Source organism: Otolemur garnettii, unplaced genomic scaffold, assembly GCF_000181295.1.
Source record: "Otolemur garnettii isolate 467f Iridium unplaced genomic scaffold, OtoGar3 scaffold00190, whole genome shotgun sequence".
Classification (NCBI taxonomy): Eukaryota; Metazoa; Chordata; class Mammalia; order Primates; family Galagidae; genus Otolemur; species Otolemur garnettii.
The window spans coordinates 2,200,996-2,221,280 of NW_003852585.1; the positions used below are offsets into that span (position 1 = coordinate 2,200,996).

The following is a 20,285-nucleotide window of genomic DNA, read 5'->3' on the forward strand; positions in this document are numbered from 1 at the left end:
ATTATGAAACACAAAAACAGGCACACAGTATAAGAAATTTTATGCACTGGTAACAAATTTACAATATTTATGCATCACAGAAGGCCAAGAGGTCTCCGTTACTGTCAATATCAAAATTATCATCTTCTTCTTTATCCTAGTAAATTTCATCATCCTCAGTTCAATCCACAGCATTGCTGATGCCATGATTTTTAAACTATTTATGACCACTTCCTTCCTGACCCTGTTCCATGATCTTAAGATCCAATCATAATCCCGGGAAATGGATGCTTTCTTGATTCTGCCTGCAGGTGTTAAATCATTACCAGCTGACTGCACCCACGATATCCCGTATTTCTTCATTAGGGCCTTAAACAGCTTATTTAGTGACACATCAGGAGGTTGTAGTTGGCTGGTTAGCCCACCAGGTATCACAGCAAGTTGGGTTTTCAAGTCTGCTGTGATTGCTTTTGCACTTTGTGTAACTTGAGCTTTGAAGTGATCAAAGACAAGTAAAGCTATTTTCTTAAGTAATCCTCCAGACCAGACTTTGTTAAACCAGACTTTCATGCCTTCTTCATTCATCCACCCTTTTTCATGTATGTGGATAACTCCACTTGGAATATTTCCTTTTGGAAAGGTTTTTCTCAGATGTTCATAGGTGGTAGCTTTATCCCATCTGTACAACAGGCTGGAACAACAGTGAAATGTGTTTTCTTATGCCTACTAGTTTTAACAGCCATGGTTTTTGCTCTTTTGATGTCCACAGTTCTGTTGGATGGCACATCAAATGTGAGTAGGACCTCATCCATATTGGCAATTTGGGACAGCTCAGAGTTGTAAGTCTTTCAAAGATTCATAACATAAGCATGAAATTCCAAAACACTATTCTCATAGGCTGCTGGATGTTTGGAGGCAAGTTTTGCTTCTGTCTTCATGCTCAAACCTTCTCTGTTCATAAAGTTAAAGCACCATTTAGGTGTCCCTGAGAAATCATCAATTCTTTTTCACATACAATCCCTTTATTCTCTTCTTATATCATCTCAGTTGAAACAGAGATCTCAGTTTGATGCTGCTCCAGAATCCAGGTCTCCCCCTCTTTCTCCACCTCTGGCCCCTTGCATTGCCTTCTTCTGTCTTGGCATCTGAGGAAGGTCATTTTCCTGTTGATGATACTTCTGTGGGAGAAGGTCCAAAGTGTCTCTGGGAAGCTCTATTGTGATGCTCTTTAGCATGTTTAGTAACTGTCAGCTTAAAGCTTAGTGTGTATGAAAACTATTTTGACATTTTCCAAGGGATTTTTCAATAATTTTTGTAAAAATATCAGCTAGATTGCTAGCTCCTGCTTAATGTGTATAAAGAGAAACACATTGTTCTTTGTTGACTGAAAATGCTTTTGTTGCAAGTTCATTGTAAGTTTACAAAACCAATTACTGAATTCTATATTTTTGCATACACATATCATTATTGCTTTCTAGAGTCATACCTCTAATGCATAAACATAAACAAAAGAATTAAAAACATTTATACAGATATAGAATTAGTACTACTCATGTACAATGCACGTCCTAGTTCTTCCCTTAAAAATTTGGGCAAAAAGCATACATTATTCATGCCAAAATGCAGTATTTTTATTGTTGCTGTAATCGCTATTGAGGTCTTCTTCATAAATTCTTTGCCTCAGCCAATATCTAGAAGAGTTTTCCCAACATATTCTTCTAGAATTCTTATGGTTTCATGCTTTACATTTAAGGCATTTATCCACCTTGAATTAATTTTTGTGAGTGACAAGAGATATGGATCCTGTTTCTTCTGCATTTGGCTGTCCAATTTTCCCAGTGCTGTTTATTGAGTAGGGATGCTATTCCCCAGTGGATATTGTTGTCAGCTTTGTCAAAGATGAGTTGGCTATATGTGGCTGGTCTTATATCTGAGTTTTCTCTTCTTTTCTATTGGCTTTTATCTTTATTTTTGTGCCAATATCATGGTGTTTTGGCTACTACAGCTCTATAATATAGTTTGAAGTCTGGGAATGTGAGGTCTCCAGATTGGTTCCCTTTGGGTGCAAGGATGGTTTATCATACATAAATTGACAAATGTGATTTACCACATAAACAGAAGCAATAACAACAATCATGATCATCTCAATAGATACAGAAAAAGCATTCAACAAAATTTAGCACACTTTCATGATAAAAACCCTCAATAAACCAGGCCTAGAAAAAAAAGATCTCAAAATTATAAAAGAATATGACAAACCAACAGCCAACATTATACTGAATGGGAAAAGTTGAAAGCATTCCCACTAAGAATGGGAATAAGACAAAGATGCCCACTGTCACTACTGCTATTCCACATAGTGTTGGAAGTCCTACCAGAGCAATTAGGCAAGAGAAGGAAATTAAGGGTATCCAAATCTGGAAAGAGAAGGTAAAACCATTGCTTTTTGTTAACAATATGATTTTATATCTAGAAAACCCCAAAGATTCTACCAAGAGACTCCTAGAATTGATATATAAATTCAGCAAAGTCTCAGGTTACAAAATCAATGTACAAAAATCAGTAGCATTCCTACACACCAATAATAGTCAAGTTGAGCATCAAAAATCAAAGACTCAATACCATTCACAACAGTGACAAAGAAAAAATACTTAGAAATGTGCTTTACCAAGGAGATGAAAGATCTCTACAAAGAACTATGAAATATTGAAGAAAGAAATTGAAGAAGATACAAAAGGAAAAAACATATCATGCACATGGATCAGTAGAATCAATACTGTTAAAAGGTCTATACTACCCAAAGTGATTTATAGATTCAATACAATCCTATCAAAATAACAGTGATGTATTTCACACATCCAGAAAAAATAATTCTATACTTCATTTGGAACTGGAAAAGAGCCCAAATATCGACAGCAATCTGTAGTATATTTTGAAGTCAGGTAGTCTGACACCTCCAACTTTGTTCTTTTTGGTCAAGATTGCCTTGGCTATTCAGGGTCTCTTGTGGTTTCACATGAATTTTAGGATTGTTTTTGTATTTCTGTGAAGAACTTCATTGGTACTGTGATAGGGACTGTTTTGAATCTGTAAACTGCTTTGAGTAGTATGGACACTTTAAATTCTTCCAATCCATGAATACAGAGTCTCTCTCCATTTGAGTACTTTTCAACTTTTCATCAGTATTTCATAGTTTTAATGTAGAGATGTTTCACTTCCTTGGTTAAATTTATTCCTAGGTATTTTATTTTATTTTATAAATGGAATTACTTTCTTGATTTTTCAAATAATTCACTACTGGTGTATAGAAATGCTACCAGCTTTTGAATGTTGATTTTGTATTCTGCAACTTTACAGAATGTTTATTAGTTCTTTCAGATTTTTGGTAGAGTCTTTAGGGTTTCCTATATATATGATATCACCTATAAACAGGTATTTTTTTTTGAGACAGAGTCTCACTTTGTTGCCCTTGGTAGAGTGCCATGGCATCATAGCTCACAGCAACCTCAAACTCTTGGGCTTAAGGGATCTTCTTGCCTCAGCCTCCCGAGTAGCTGGGACCATAGGTGTTTGCCACAATGCCTGGCTATTTTTTAGAGATGTGGTTTTGCTCTGGCTCAGGCTGGTCTTGAACTCGTGAGCTCAAGAGATCCACCCACCTCAGCCTCCCAGAGTGCTAGGTTTACAGGTGTGAACCACCGCACCTAGCTATAAACAGATCATTTGACTGCCTCTCCTTTCCAGTTTGGATGTTCTTTCTCTTGCTTAATTGCTCCAGCTAGAATTTTCACTGCTATGCTAAATAGAAATCGTGAAAGTGGGCATCCCTGTCTTTTTCCAGATGTTAGAAGCTTTCAACTTTTTCCATTTAGTACAATGTTAGCTGTGGGTTTGTCTTATGGGGCCTTTATTTTGAGGTATGTTCCTTCTATGCCCACTTTATTGAGAGTTTTCATCATGAAAAGATACTGAATGTTATTAAAGGCTTTTTCTGCATCTATTGAGATGATCACATAGTTTTTGTTTTTCATTCTGTTGATGTATCACATTTATTGATTTGGATATGCTGAACCATCCTAGCATTCCTGATATAAATCTCACTTGATCATGGCATATCATCTTTCTGAAGTGGTGTTGGATTCGGTTTGCTAGTACTTTATTGAGGATTTTTGCATCTATGTTCATGAGGGATACTGGCCTGTAGTCTTCTTTTTTTGTTTTGTCCTTGTCTGGTTTTAATATCAGGGTGATGATGCTGGCCTGGTAGAATGAGTTCGGGAAAATTTCCTCCTCTTCAATGTTTCAGAAGAGTTTTAAGAGGATTGGTATTAGTTCTTCTTTAAAAGCTTGGTAGAATTCATTTGTGAAGCCATCAGGTCCTGTTTTTTTTTTTTTTTTTTTTTTTTTTAAATGGAATCTTGCTATGTTGACCAAGGGCCAGACTGTTATTCCTGGGCTCAAGTAATACTCCCATCTCAGCTGGGATTAGAGGTGTGTGCCAACACATCCGGCTCTGGTCTTCTCTTTGATGGGAATCACTTTATTATTGATACAATCTCATTACTCATTATTGGTCTGTTCAGGTTTTCTATTTACTCATGATTCACTTTTAGCAAGTTGCAGGGGTTCAGGAATTTATTCATTTCTTCTAGGTGTTCCAAGTTGTTGGCATATAATTGTCCATATACTCTTATAATCTTTTGTATTTCTGTAGTTTCAGTTGTAATGTCTCCTTTTTCATTTGATTTTATTTATCTGAATCTTAAAAAAAAATTAGCCTAGCTAATTTTTCCAATTTTAACTTTTCTAAAAACCAATTCTTTATCTCATTGACTTGTATGTTAACAGTCTCTATTTAGTTTATTTCTGCTCTTATCTTTTTTTCCTTCTTCATACTAACTTTGGGTTTAGTTTGTACTTGTTTTAGTTTCTTGAGGTAAAATGTTCAGTCATTTGAGCTCTTACTGCATTTTTGATGTAAGCATTGATTGCTATAAACTTCCCTCTTTAACTGCTTTTGCTATATCCCATAGGTTTTAGTATGCTGTGTTTCTTTTTTCATTTGTTTCAAGAAATTTTAAATTGTTATCTAAATTTCTTTTTTGGCCCATTTGTTGTTTAGGAGTATGTTGTTTAATTTCCATATATTTATATAGTTTCCAAATATTGCCATTACTGATTTCTAGTTGTATTCCATTGTGGTCAGAAAAAATACTTGATAAACTTTCAATTTTTTTTTTTATTTGTTGATACATACTTTGTGGCTTAACAACTGATTTATCCTGGCTTATGCACCATGTGTTGATGAGAAGAACTTGCATTCTGTAGCTTTTGGTGGAATGTTCTATAAATGTCTGATAGGTCTGTGTGGTTTAACTCTGATGTCTCTTTTTTGGTTTTCTGTCTGGATTTTTTTTTTTTTTTTTGCAGTTTTTGGCCAGGTCTGGGCTTGAACCCATCACCTCCGGCATATGGGGCCGGCACCCTACTCCCTTGAGCCACAGGCGCCACCTCTGTCTGGATGTTTTATCCACTACTCAAAGTGGGGTGTTACTGCCTATCTCTTGCTTTAAATCTAATAATATTTACTTTATATATTTGGGTGCTTTGGTGTTGGGTGCACATATATTTAAACCTGTTACCATATTTTTTCCATGTATAACGTGGACATTGTTGCCCAAATTTTTGAGGGAAAAATAAAGAAAAATAAAGATGTACATTATGCATAGGTAGTATGGGTCAGGAATGGGGGAGATTAGTGGGTTTCCTGGGCCACTGTGCCCTCCTGCCTGGACCCAGTGGGCACATGGGTTTCCCATGAGGATCTGGGATTCAGCGGGAGTGGGCTGAAGTGGCCTCTGCTGAGAGCTACAAAAGAGGGGTGGGGGCAGTGGTGGGGCTGGTGAGGCAGGCTGTGGCTATGTGGGCTGTGAGCTGAGGGCCCGTTGCATAGAGGGAACCTGGAGCCCCACGCAGCCCCAGGGAGCTGCCTGGCTGCCCACAGGCCAAGCAGCTTCAGAACTTCCACTCCCCCTACCCATACATGTGTGGCCATGCTGGCTGAAGCCTCTATCTGACATGGCAGGAAGGGAAGGGCTCCTGGGACAGATGAAAGGGGTAGTCTTTCCAGAGTGGGCAGCTGCAGGAGGATACTACGATTTGCACATTTACCAGGGGAATAATAGTCCTCTCTGGATTGGTCTCTCATGGCCACGAGCTGGCCAATTCTTCAAGGAGAGTTTTCCTGAGAGTTTAGGCCAAACATCATGGCTACCCATCATACACAGGAATGTACCATACATGACAAAATATGGTGCATTCCTGTGTATAATGCATACCCATGATAATGTGTACCCATGATTTTTGGCCTAAACTTGCTGATTTGATCCCTTATTATTATGTAATGGCCTTGTCTCTTTTTACAGTTTTTGACTTGAAGTAGATTTTATCTGATATAACTACCCCTGCTTTCTTTTGGTTTCCATTTCCATGGAATGTCATTTTCTATCCTTTAATTTTCAGTCTCTGTGTCTCTTTATATGTAAAGTGTGTTTCTTGTAGGCAGGATATAATTGGGTCTTACATTTTATTATCCATTCAGTCAGTCTATATTTTTAATTGGGGAAATTTAATGCCTTTTACAATCAAAGTTATTAGTGATAGGTCAGCACTTACTCCTCCTGCCCTTTTTCCAATTGTTTTCTGGTTTTGTATATCCTTTGTTCATTTTTTTCTCTCTTATTATTTATCTTTGGGGTTTGGTAGTTTTCCGTATTAACAAGCTTTGCTTCCCTTCTCTTTATCATTGTCTTCTCTTTCCTTTCACTACAAATACCTAGTAGAGTTGAATCCCTGAGTTAGCTGGGGTTCCTCAAATGCAAAGTGGGCTCGTTCTTAGCTCCTCCATTTCAAGTTTGAGATTCAGTTTTCTCAAGCTACCTTATTTACCACTTACCCCTTGGCATTTCAGTTTCTAAATGCTTGTTGCTGTGTTTCCTTTCTTATTTTCCCTGCTATAGGATTATGACTTTTAACAGATTTCCGTTACTAATATTTTTATGGAGTTCTAGGAGTCCTTGCATATCTTTAAAGTTATTCCTACTTCCTGAGGGTAAAGTTAATCTCTTACGAGCTATCATATCCTTCTTATTTTGTGGCAGACTAGTATATTTTGGTGAGCCTTTACAAAAATGATTGGCATTTTTACTCACCTGTCTTTCTCGAGCAGATTCACAGTTGAATAAGAAAGTACCAAATCGGCAACTATACAGATGATCCAAAATTGTAATCAAAAATCGTTCATTGAATTCAAAAGCTGTAGGGAACTGGAGAAAAACAAACACAGAAAGCATGAAAAAAATTAGGACTGATCTTTTATAGAACTGAAAAGATAACACCATAGAAATGAATGGTGAATGCCATATTGTAAGCCTGTAGGAAGGACAACAGAGGCTGCAATCTTCACATACCCAAGAGCTCATTGTTGGTACTTTACTGAGGACTGAGAAATTTAAATAAGCATTAAATGATGGGATAAAGAGGAAACTGAGGTAAATAGGCTGATTTTCTGAATTCTCTTAGGTATTCAGGGAAGTTTCTTTAAGGTCTTATGAATTAGGCTATATCTAAATCTCAGTGTACACTAGACATAAAAGACAACTTGGTATTGTGAATTCAACTAATCTTCCCTTAGTAAAGGCAATACAGTTACATTTTTAATTTGAAAACCTTAATTATTGAAAATTCTAGACATATAAATAGTAGCAGGAATAGAAACGTGAACTCCTATGTACCTATAACTTGGCTTCGATAATTATCTACATGTGGTTAGTCTTGTTTCTTTCTCTATCTCTGCCCTATATTATTTTGGGAGGAAATCTCTGATATAATATTAAAATATCTAATTTAAACATTAAATTGAATGTATTTTCATCCCACATAGGCCTCACCTGTTTCGACATTTGCCATACACAGTCAATAAACTGGAGAAAAATAGGAGAGCGGTCAGCATCTGTGTGGTTTTTATCACCATGACCTATTCTCTGAAATGAATTGGTAAAGAGAATTTGTTTTAATTTGTGGGTACAAAACCAAGAAAGCACATAGCCCACAAAATGCGACATTACCTCTAAATGCCAAGTTTCTCAGGGAGTACACAGTATATATTTTCACAGCAATATAAACAAATAATATAAAGTTTTGAAATAATGGACATTAAGTATATAAACTTACACACGACACCAATACAAATTGGCAAAGCATTATCATTGTAGCGATTGTCACATCATTTCATGCAATTGGCCTTTTGTACAAGTCCTGGACAGCTGTAGATAGAATGGACTAGATCAGTGGTTCTCAACCTTCCTAATGCCATGATGTATTTTCATTGTTACAAAAGGGTCGTGACCCACAGGTTGAGAACTGCTGTACTAGATTGTCCCACGTAGCATGCTACTAGTACGCCCAATGCAGTGCTTTTAGTTGCAAAGGGAGTACTTGTAAAGTCTCAAGGAAAGAATCACGTAAAAAAGTATGATTATTAGAAGTAAAAGTTCTTTCTCTCTTATGAACAATACAAAATCAAATATCTTACAACACAGTCGTTTGCTAAACCATGATTCTTCCTATTTGAAAATGTGATTCACGCTGTTTATGAAGTTGGACAGAGGCTAAAAGGCCCATGGGAAACACTGGGGAAATGGCTGAAATGCTTATTCAAAGAAGAAACATTGTCTGCCACTTGAATGGTTCCTGTCAAAATGAATTACCAAAAAAAAAAAAAAAAATCTGTAAGTCAGTAGGGAGCTATAAGATACTGCTTAAACTAGAAAGTATCTTGGAATATGCGTTTTAATGGGTTGTCTCGATGATTTTGAGCAGGGGCTATTTTTAAAAATTTATTTTAAATTGACAGATAAATTCGTATGTATTTACTGTGTACAATGTGATGTTTTCAATTATATATACATTACAGAATGACTAAATATACCTAATTAGCATATGCTTTACCTCACATAGTTATCAATTTTGTCGTGAAAACACTTTATATCTCATCTCTTAGCATTTTTAAAGAACAAAATATGTTATTAACTATAGTTACCATGTTGTACGATAGCCTTCTTGAATTTATTCATCTCTTGATTTTAAAAATGCATACCAGAGAATAATAAAAAGCCTCAACTAAAAACCTAACATTTCCATAAAATGTATTTGGCTCTATTAGCTATAATATTAGTTGAGAAAGAATTGTCACCCTGTCCTCACTCTTTTGTAAAATTTTATTTTTTTAATTAAATCATAGCTGTGTACATTAGTAAAATTTTATTTGAAATATGTCTGTGCAGACGCTGCACTACTTTCAAGAGAAATTATAAAAATGGAGCAGATGGATAAACATGTCTCCCAAAGACTTTCACTACTCACGGCATCATACATTTTTAAGCCTATAAAGTGGTTTTTATTATATTCTTCATTTTTTCACTGTTATAGTGATATGTAGTTTAACAACTAGTTTCTTAAATCCCGAGTGGCAATAATATGATTTTTTTAGATTAGCTCTATTGTTTACTTACAGATGCAAATTTATGTCCAAAACTTATCCATTCTTTTTGTACCAATATTTCAAACCCTTCAATGCTCCTATAGAAGCTGTCCAACATCAGCATGGCCAGGGATGTCAGCTGAGCAGTCCTGTCCCATCCATCACTGCAATGCACGAGCACAGAGGTCTTCCCGGAAGAAACTTTATCTGCCACTTGAATGGCTCCTGTCAACACAAGCTAGCAAAGAAAAAGATGTGAGTCAGCAGGGAGCTATAAGGTACAGCTTAAACTAGAAAGAGTAGTTTTTAAACCTAGAAAAAGTCATGCTCTACAACATCAATTAATGTCTAGACTGGAATTTATCAAAATGAAAGACCAGGAGCTGCAGGGTCTGTCGTTCTTCCTCTATAATGCACTTGAATGTGCCCAGGTACTAAAAAGCCAATCCAACCAAATGCCACACTGTATTTTAAACTTACTTTAATGGATGTGATTGTACTAGTGTACTACGGTTGTCATAATAAAGTACCACAAACTGGGTGGCTTAAGCAATAAAAATTTATTATCTCATAGTTCTGAAGGCTAGAAGTTCAAGATCAAGGTGTTGGCAGGGCCATGCTAAACTCCAAAGGAGCTAGAGAAGGATCTGTTCCAGGCCTCCTTCCTAGCTTCTGGTTGTTGCTTGGCTATGGCAGCTTAACTCCAGTCTCCACATGGCATTCTTCCCCGGTCCAAATTTCTTCTTTTTATTAAGGACACCAGGCATGTCTAAGAGGGGTCCCACAGTACTCCACTATAATAGTTTCATCTAAACTAATTACATCTACAAAGACCACAAAGACCCTATTTCCAAATAAGGTCATACTCTGAGGTACTGGGAGTTCAGGACTTCAACATATGAATGTGGGGGGACAGAATTCAACCTTTAACAGTGATCAAATTAAAAAAAAATCACTAGCCCAACTGATCCCATCTAGACCATAAAAGTCTGATACAATGAAAATCACATTTTGACCTTTAAATTAACAAAATATAAACTCTTATTTAGCTCACAAAGAGCAGAATACTTGCCTTAAACATAAAGTGATAGCATTTTAGTAAATATTTGAGACTTACAAGTACCACTAAATTTATACATCAATGAGTCATTGCTATGATGTCATTTCTTCATGCTTCAGATATTAGGAGGTATACTTTTTAAATCCCACAGTACTTATCCACCGTAAGAATGTGCGTTGAGTAAGATTTAGTAAATTTATACAGTTATGCAACCATCACCACAATCCAGTTGTACAACACTCCCATCACCCAAAAATTTCCTTGTGCCATCTAAGGTCAATCCTTTTTATCATCAGCCCTAAGCAACCACTGATTTCCTTCCTGTCTCTCACACATTTGTCTTTGCTAGACATTTTATATAAATGATACCAGGCATTAGGTGGTCTTTCATGTCTGATTTCTTCCACTGAGCATGCTTTCAAGGTGCATTTGCTTTGTAGTGTGCATCAGTACTTCATTCCTTTTTATGGCCAAATAACATTCTATTGTATGGACAGACCACATGGTATTTACCCATTCAACAGCTGATAGACATTTGTTTACTATGAATAATGCTGCTGTAAACTTTTTCACATACATTTTTAAAGGGACATAGTGTTTTTGTTTATCTTGGGTAAAATCAAGAAGTGAAATGGATGGATCATGTAGCAAACATATAAGAAACTGCCAAAGTACTTTCAAAAGTTATTATGCCATTCCACATTCCCACAAGCACTGTATGAGGCTCCGTCTTTTCATATGCTTATCAACCATTTGCATATACCTTGTCATGATGAGTTGATTTTTAAAAGACTTATTCCATGGAGCTCCTGGAATTTTAACAGTCATGCAACAGACATATATCATAAGGTGACCAGACATCCCACTTTTAGCGGGACAGTCCCGATTTTTAACAATTTGTCCCATGTCTCATGGCATTTTTAAAAAGTCCTGATTTTGGGAAAGAATGCAGGGCAAGCTAGGGAAAGGCGGGCGAACGGGAAGGGAATATACGGTTTTCGGTTGCCATGTGGCTGTTTCACCAGGATATGAGTTTTATATTATTTTTGTTAATTTTATAATGTTAAACTTTAATAATAACAAATTGTTGAGAACTGATTATCAAGAACTGCTTATCAAAGTTTGCATTGTTGGTCAGTTGTTAGAATTCGACCACCACTGTTTGGACTTAATGAACAATGGCATTTTTTGGCATTCGCAACCACGAAAACATTTTGTAACTGTCTCTCAGAGGATATACATCGTACTGCGTGCTAGTGCTAGTTAAACAAATGATGTCAACAAATCAGCTATTCAGATAATTTAGGTAATTTATTTATTTATTTAGTTCATGAATTTAGCAGACAATACTCGTATTATTTATATTTTATAGTGGCAGCAAAAAGTCTAGTGCTGGCCTTGAAAGTGACATGACTTACGAGGTATCATTACTAAAAAAATACGGCGATAAGGAAAAGGTTAAATTTTGGGCATCAGCAAAAATCACAATAGAGAACAAATGGTTAGAAATATTTCATCATTTTGAAACAAACCATGTTCCATACAACAATGCACTAAAATTGTGGGATAAGCGCTGTCCTTACCAGGAACTAATGCCGCGACTGAATGCGTTTTTTCCTACGGTAAATAAAGTATAGAGACATCAGAAAAATCAGAATTAAGTGTTGAGACTTTGAAAGCCATTTTATGTGTGAAATATAATTTTAAAAATTCTTGTGAAAAATTTCATGACCTTTTAAATGACAGCAATCTACTAAAAAAAAATCACTCAAATGAGAAATATGCCAAGGAATAAAATAATACCATACAAAATTTTTTAATGTATTATATTTGTAAATTGTACTTGTGTTGAAATTTAAAAAATATATTATAATACTATTTTTGCGTTCTATGAAAATTTTTGTTGCTCCATATAGACTAAATTTTTAATTAAGAACCACCCCCTCTTGCCCCAGTCAATGGTGCCCTGCCTTACCAATGTTAAAATCTGGTCACCTTAATATATCATGGTCACTTTATCTAATTTGAGAAAACTGAAATGCTCACTTATTTCAACTAATTCAAGAAAAAGTCAGTGCAAGTGAAATAGATGCTGTATAGACAATTAAAAAAATATATAACTTCATTAGTTTTACATTAACAGTAACTGAAGATAAGTGGACAAAGTAGTGCCCAAAAGGAAAGGTTAGGAGACCTGAGGATGACTGACATGTCCCTTACTTGTACAAAACTCATTACTCCTAAAATAACTATAGCAATTTATTTCTTCAAGCATTTTAAGTATTCTCCTTAAAATCCTATTTGTAATTTTAATTTGAGGGACTTCTGAAGAAAGGGCTATTGAGAAGCAATGGTGATACACTGGAGTCTAGTAGAGTCTACTCTAATCTATTTGTGTCTCTAATGCATTTTTACAGAGGGCAACTCTCACTCCAGATACTTCTTTTATCATGATAAAAAGGGGACTCAATCTTGGTCAATTATTATGAAGAAATATTAGATGTTTTCTAATTAATTATGAATTTTCATGATCACTTCTGACAGAAACAGCTGTAATTATGTAATGAAACTAAATTAGATTTTCAAAAACACATCTTAAATCTTCTTTCTGATATAATTGTGACTGATGGGGAAACAGGAGCCATCAGGCAGTACACTGCAGGGTGAAGAGTGCTGGCACCCTGGCCAGGGTGCTGGGAGTAAAACCTCATTCCACCACTTTTGAGATCTTGCACGTTGGGCCAATCCTCTACAATGTGAGAAGAATGGTATCCCTGCCAGCTTGTCCTGGCCTAAAAGATATTCCACATAAAGTGCAGAAATTATGCATATGTTTAATGAAAGCTAGCTGCCACCAGCTTCCACATTGCTGCTATCCAAGCAGTTTAAAATAATATGTCACTTATAAAAATGAAGGCCCATGGGGAAGAGTTTTGAAAGCATAAAGAGTAAATATAAGCTTCAGACACCAGAGTCTCTTTCTTCCACCCTGCTGGGCTCTGTCAAAGGACTGGAATGAGGGCCTAGGAGGCATGCCAGGGATGGTGGTCTTCTTGCTACAAAGAGCTTGCCCTGGTTTCATGCATTGAATGGTGAGATCATTTCACCAGACTACAGGTTAGTGACAGCCATGCCACCTCTTTATCAGTAGCCCTGGGCCTGCAAAGATGTAGGAGGTTGAATGATGATGAAAGATATCTAGGTCCTAACCCCTGGAACCTGTGAACTACTACCTAACATGGTAACAGGGACTTTGTGGATGTGATCAACTTTGAGATAGGGAGATTATTCTGGATTATCTAGGTGGGCCCTACATTAGATCACATGAATACTGATAAGGGGAAGACAGAAAAGGAGAAGGCAATGTATCCACAGAAACAGGAAATGGAGTGATGTGGCCACAAGCCAAGGAATGCCAGTGGCCACGAGCCAAAGAATGCCAGTGGCCACAAAAAGCTGTAAGAGGCAAGGAACAGATTACTTCCTAGAGATTACAGAGAAAGTGCAGCCTAAATGTTCCACCCAGTCCACCTTGATGGTATACACATCTCTGTTCCACTGCCTGAACTGCTATGATTTGACAGATGTCTGAGAAGCCCTGGGTCGGATGTTCTTATACAAGTCTGTCTGGGCTTCCCAGTCTCTTCAGATCACCTCTTGTCTCCTTGGAGAACAATGATAGTTTCTTTCATTTCTCTGTACCATAAGTCCTAACTTCTACACTTGATCTTTTGCAGATAGCCTTGCCTCATAATTTCCTCAGATATCTGAGCCATTGAATAAGACCTTTCACCCAGTCTCTCTTCCTTCTATCTAGCTAAGAGTCGGAGCTCAGCCACCTTGCCAGTAATTCCTGTACCTATGCTCTTTAAAAAAAAAAAAAAAAGGTTTCTCTTCTTTGCACAAGTAATGTATATGCCCCCAAAATGGAAAATAAAAGGACAAAAGAAAATAAAAATTATCATAGTTCTAATACTCAGAAATAATAATTGTTAACATGTTGGTAGCTACTTTTTAATACTTCTTTGTACACATTTACCCTCAAATTTGGGCTGTTGGTAGCTCTTTTCACTTTTATAGGATGAACATTTCCTCACATTATTATTGTATTACATGATTCATAATGATTGCATATATTTCATTATATACATACAATTTTTCCTATACATTTATATTGTTTCCAGTTTTTTCCCACTATTATAAAAATTCTAGTAAAGTCATCTTTTCCGACCTGAATTATTATTTAAAAAAAAAAAACTGCCTGAAGTGAATCTCTTGTCTGTCTACAAAGAAGGCTAAAGCTTCCTACAACTTGAAAAGCCCTTCTAAACCTGCCCCTCTTCAACTATTTTTCATTTGAAAAAAATAGTCTATGTTTAATACCTCTATTTCCTCAACTCTTCCTCCCACCCCATCTCTAGACATCCATGAATGTCCAACCTTTAAGGTCATCAAAGACCTTCCTAATAAAGTTTCCTCAAGTCCCATTGACCCTTATTCTTAGACAGTCAGTACCACTATCTTCCTTTCATTTCCTCATTTCTCTTATTTTTCCTTCACTGAGATCCACTTCTCACCCCATCCTGAATACAAACATGGTCAAGGCTCCATTCAAACTCTTCTTATTTTCTCCCTGTACACCCTCTCTGTCCGCATCCCCCTTAAAGGGCTTAGCTTGAGTCTCTTGCCCAACAGTGGACTCTTAAACTGACATCTCATCCCTATGTGTCTATTGTGAGCTCCATTTTGCATAGAAACATACCTGATGGACACCACTAGGTGGATGCACACCATTCTCACAAATGCATGGTGTTTCTCTTGATCAAGCTCCTGATCAGGAATACCCTTCATTTACAAATGACAACATCACTTTCTGTTGGCTAGACTCACCTTCTCGGCATCACCCTTTATTTCTTAGGATACTGCACCTCACGAATCATCAAGTATCATAGGCCCCTCCTTGGAAACATCTTGTGTCTGTTCCTCTCATAATCTCTTCACCCTCACAATGGCAGCATTCTAATTTAGGCCTTTACTATTCCCATATGTGCACTCTTGAAATGGCTCTGTTTTCTCTGACATCACTTTCTTATCTCTTTTATCTATTCTACAAGCAGCTCCAAAACGTTTTCCTAAAATACCCTGCTATTCCAAAATCTCTGGAGCCTCCTCATAGCCTAACCTAACAGTCAAGGCCCCTGTCTGGCTTCTTCCAGCTGTCTAGATTAACCTGCAACTATAGAAATCCTTACTCTTCCTAATATGGTCTCACCTAAGCTTATTTCTGGGCTTTGATCTCTAGAATGGATCCTCCCATCCTGTTGCTTTCTTCAAGGGTTAGATCAAGTTCCACTGAATCCCGGAGGGCCTATTCCTTCTACTGATTCTGACATGAAGGCCCACTTGGTACTCAACACATGACACCTTAGAATATTATGGGTTTTTTTATTTACACATACGTATCATCTCCTCAACCATACATGAACCTCCTTAAAACTTGTACCTTTTCCCACTCACAGGGGCTAACATGATGCTTTGCACACAAAAGCATGCAATCCTTTTATTAAAAAATAAAACTTAATTTTAGAATAGTTTTAGATTTGTAGAAATGTTGTACTATAGAAAATTCACATATACTCAATCCAGTTTCCCCTCTTTCTGACATCCCATGGCATACTGGTCACAACTCTGGTATGTCACACTATATGGTACATTTGTCACAACTAAGGAATAGATACAGATGCATTATTAACAAACTTATTATTAACTAAGGTCATACTTTATTTGAATTTCCTTAGTTTTTATTTAATGTCTTTTTTCTGTTCTAGGACCCCATCCAGGATCCACATTACATTTAATTGTCACAATTGTTTTTGAATTTTTGAGGATCATAAATTAAAAAAAATAAAAGACACTATGGCCTTGTAGTATAGCCAAAAGTTTGGTAGGATGATATCCCCAGCTTTGTTTTTATTACTAAGAATTGCCTCAGCTATAGAAGGTTTCTTCTGGTTCCATGCAACATGATGAATTACCTTTTCCAATTCTTGAAAGTATGATAATGGTATTTTAATGGATTGCATTGAATCTGTAGATTGCTTTGGGTAGTATAGACATTTTCACAATGTTAATTATGCCCAGTCATGAGCATGGTACATTCCATTTGTTAATATCCTCTGCTATTTCTTTTCTTAGGGTTTTAAATTATTAGTAGAGGTCCTTTACCTCTTTTCTTAGGTATATTCATAGGTATATCATTTTTTCTGAAGCTACCATGAAGGGAATTGTGTCCTTGATTAGCCTCTCATCTGGGCTGTTTTTGGCTATTTCTGGCATATACAAAGGCTACTGATTTATGGACATTGATTTTATATCCTGAGACAATGCTATATTTTTTGATCACAACCAGGAGTCTTGTGGTTGAGTCTTTGGGGTTCTCTAAGCACAACATCATATTGTTGGCAAAGAGTGAGACTTTGACCTCCCCTGCACCCATTTGGAGGCCCTTTATTTCCTTCTCTTGCCTGATTGTATTGATTAGAACTTCCAGCACTATGTTGAATAGCATAGTGGCATAAAAAATAGAGACATTGACATTTGGAACTGAATAGAAAACCATGAGATGAAACTAACATCTTATAGCCACCTGATCTTTGATAAACTAAATAAGAACATACACTGGGGAAAAGAATCCCTATTCAATAAATGATGTTGGGAGAACTGGATAACCACATGTAAAAGACTGAAAGTGGACTCACACCTCTCACCACTTACAAAAATTGATTCAAGATAGATAAAATATTTAAATCTAAGGCATGAAACAATAAAAATCCTCAAAGAAAGTGTGGGGAAAACACTTGAAGATACCAGCTTGGGGAAAGACTTTACAAAGACGACTTCTGTGGCAATTGTAACAACAACAAAAATAAACAAATGGGACTTAATTAAACCAAAATGCTTGTATACCCCTAAGGAAACAACAACCAAAGCAAACAGACATCCTTCAGAATGGGAAAATAAATTTGCATACTATGAATCGGACAAAAGCTTGATAACTAGTATGTATAGAGAACTCAAATTAATCAACAAAAAAGACCCAACAATCCCACATATCACTGGGCAAGAGACATGAACAGAACCTTCAGATGAATGGCTAACAAATATATGAAATAATGCTCATCATCCCTAATCACCAGAGAAATGCAAATCAACCCTGAGATATCACCTAACCCCAGTGAGAATGGCTGACATCACAAAGTCTCAAAGTTACAGATGCTAGTGTGGATGTGGAGAGAAGGGAACACTTTTACACTGATGGTAGGACTGCAAACTAATACAACCTTTTTGGAAAGAAGTACGGAGAATCCTCAAAGAACTCAAATTAGACCTTTCATTTGATCTTGCAAACCCATTACTAGGCATCTGCCCAGAAGAAAAAAAGTCCTTTTATCATAAGGACATTTGCACTAGACTGTTTATCGCAGCTCAATTTATAATCACTAAATTTGGAAATAGCCTAAATGCCCACCAACCCATTTGGATTAACAAGCTGTGATATATGTATAGCAGAGAATACTATTCAGCCAGTAAAAAAAGATGGAGACTTTACATCTTTTGTATTAACCTGGATGGAGGTGGAACACATTCTTCTTAGCAAAGCATCACAAGAATGGAGAAATAAGAATTCAATGTACTCCATTCTAATATGAAGGTAGTAGATGAGCTAATAAAAGGTGAAGGGTAAGGGAATGAGCAAGTGGGGAGAGGGAAGGAAGGAGGATGGGGGGTCACAGCGTTTGGCACACCTCTTGGGGGCAGGACACAACATAAGAGGGACTTTATTTAACAAATGCAATCAGTATAACCTAATTCCTTGTACCCACAATGAAGAAACATTGTACCTTGTACCCAAACAAGAAACATTTTAAAAAAGAAAAAAGACAAGACAAGTAAAATAGAAATATAATTCCTATTAAGTTGGAAAGTAAATTTAGATTAGATAACAATCCATCTCAATCATTCACGTTTTTAAAGCTAACTTTTTATTAGTTTGTTTACAGAACTAAATGGCTTCTAAAAGTATTAGTTCCCTCAGATACCTTCAAGTACTTTTACTTTAACAGAGTGTTGGATTCTTGATGTCTTTACCAGGATTAAGGATTAAACATAATAAAAACACAAAACTCATTCTTTACATCCATTTAAGATTAGTTTAAAAAAATCATCTGTCTAGGTCCATTAGGATCATATCCAGTAATGGTTAGATAATAAGTTTAGCTATTCCTATATCAATGTTCATGAAAGACTGAATTACTTCCTTCCAAAAGATGTGAAGAGTTATTTCTATAAACTCTGAAAATATTCTAGATTGATGTGATGATATCTTTAGGTATGCAAATTATAAAGAAACATGAAACTGTCAAATGTAGAGTCTCCTACTACAAATAGTGTTAAGTTCTCTAAAATTGAAGGGATTAAAAAAATTCCTGTTCCACTATACAATTACAATGCAAATGTCATATTTGCACATGTTAAAAAAAATACTTGCCTTGATATGTTCCAACCAATGAGTAGATTCCAAACTGGACAACCAATGAGATTCTTCTACATTAGGATAAACAATGTCTTTCACTTTTTTTAAAGATTCTCGCATAACATGAATATTATGAATGTCTAAGAAGAAAAGTTCCGTGTTATGATATGCATCATCACTTTCATATCCTCCTCCTGTTGCCTAAGAAACAACACAATATTCAAACAGTTAGGTTTTCTGTTTCATCAGTAACTTACACAAATATCTCAAAAGTTATTTGTCCTCCAAATATCAATCAAAACCACTCAATTTAAATAATTGATGTGACTTGACTTCCTATGCAACACTGAATCTCAACATTAGTCATACTTTGAGCTAGAAAAAAGGTGGCTGACAATTTCCTGAGGAATCTGTATTCATGAGAAAAAATCATCTTCAAAAGGCTCTATAATTACTCTTCTTCGGGATCTGGAAAGACAAGGGCAGGTATGGAAAGGTCCTCATTCTCCATCAATCTCGTAGCTACAGGGCCACTTGTATAGGACATGATGCGTTAGAAGAAAACAACAGTCTTTGGAGTCAGACCCAGTCTGACAGGTCAACTTAGGCCTCTCTTGCCATGTGACAGGGCAAGGTATTTAACCTCTGTGAGTTCCAATGTCCTCTTCTGTAAAATAGGGCATATACTACCTAGGTCTCACAGCATTAGGGAAATTATGCTATATCTTAATAGCTGATGCCAGTCACCATTTAATGAGCTCCTGTGATGTCCCAGGTACTGTGATTTTTATTTTCATAATTTTATCCTTGACAGCAATATTGCAAGATAGGCATGTCCCCAAAGTCACACAGGTAATAAGTGAAATTTAAGTCTAGTTTGACGTTGAAGTCCAAACCTCTTCTACTACACCATAACTCTCTCTCTCTCTGCTGTGCAAACACCCAGGATAGAGTACAGCATGCATTGAGTCCTCAAGGAAAAGTTTTCAAGAGGAGACAAGATGTGTACCACCTCCTCGCATCTATAAACATTAACTTGCCAGTCAGGCTCTGGTTCACCTTCACAGGGTGGTGAAGTTTGCCTGTTCTGCACGTGGACAAAAAGTGGTGCTATGGTTCCGTTTAGGAATCTAGCAGCATTCTGCTCAAAAGCTTTGAAATGCCATGGAACA

At 36.5% G+C, this 20,285-nt stretch overlaps 1 protein-coding gene across 2 annotated transcripts in view; it reads right to left on the reverse strand.

Annotated features, from left to right (window-relative positions):
- Positions 1-20,285, reverse strand: part of MTM1 (myotubularin 1) — an 85,135-nt gene that overhangs the window by 12,900 nt on the left and 51,950 nt on the right. For both annotated transcript variants that reach the window (XM_023507581.1, XM_023507582.1), the window contains exons 9-12: positions 19,129-19,314; positions 9,552-9,758; positions 7,929-8,021; positions 7,191-7,304 (exon numbers count right to left, since the gene is read on the reverse strand). In XM_023507581.1, the coding sequence (XP_023363349.1) occupies positions 7,191-7,304; positions 7,929-8,021; positions 9,552-9,758; positions 19,129-19,314 (600 nt within the window). The remainder of the gene's footprint in view (positions 1-7,190; positions 7,305-7,928; positions 8,022-9,551; positions 9,759-19,128; positions 19,315-20,285) is intronic.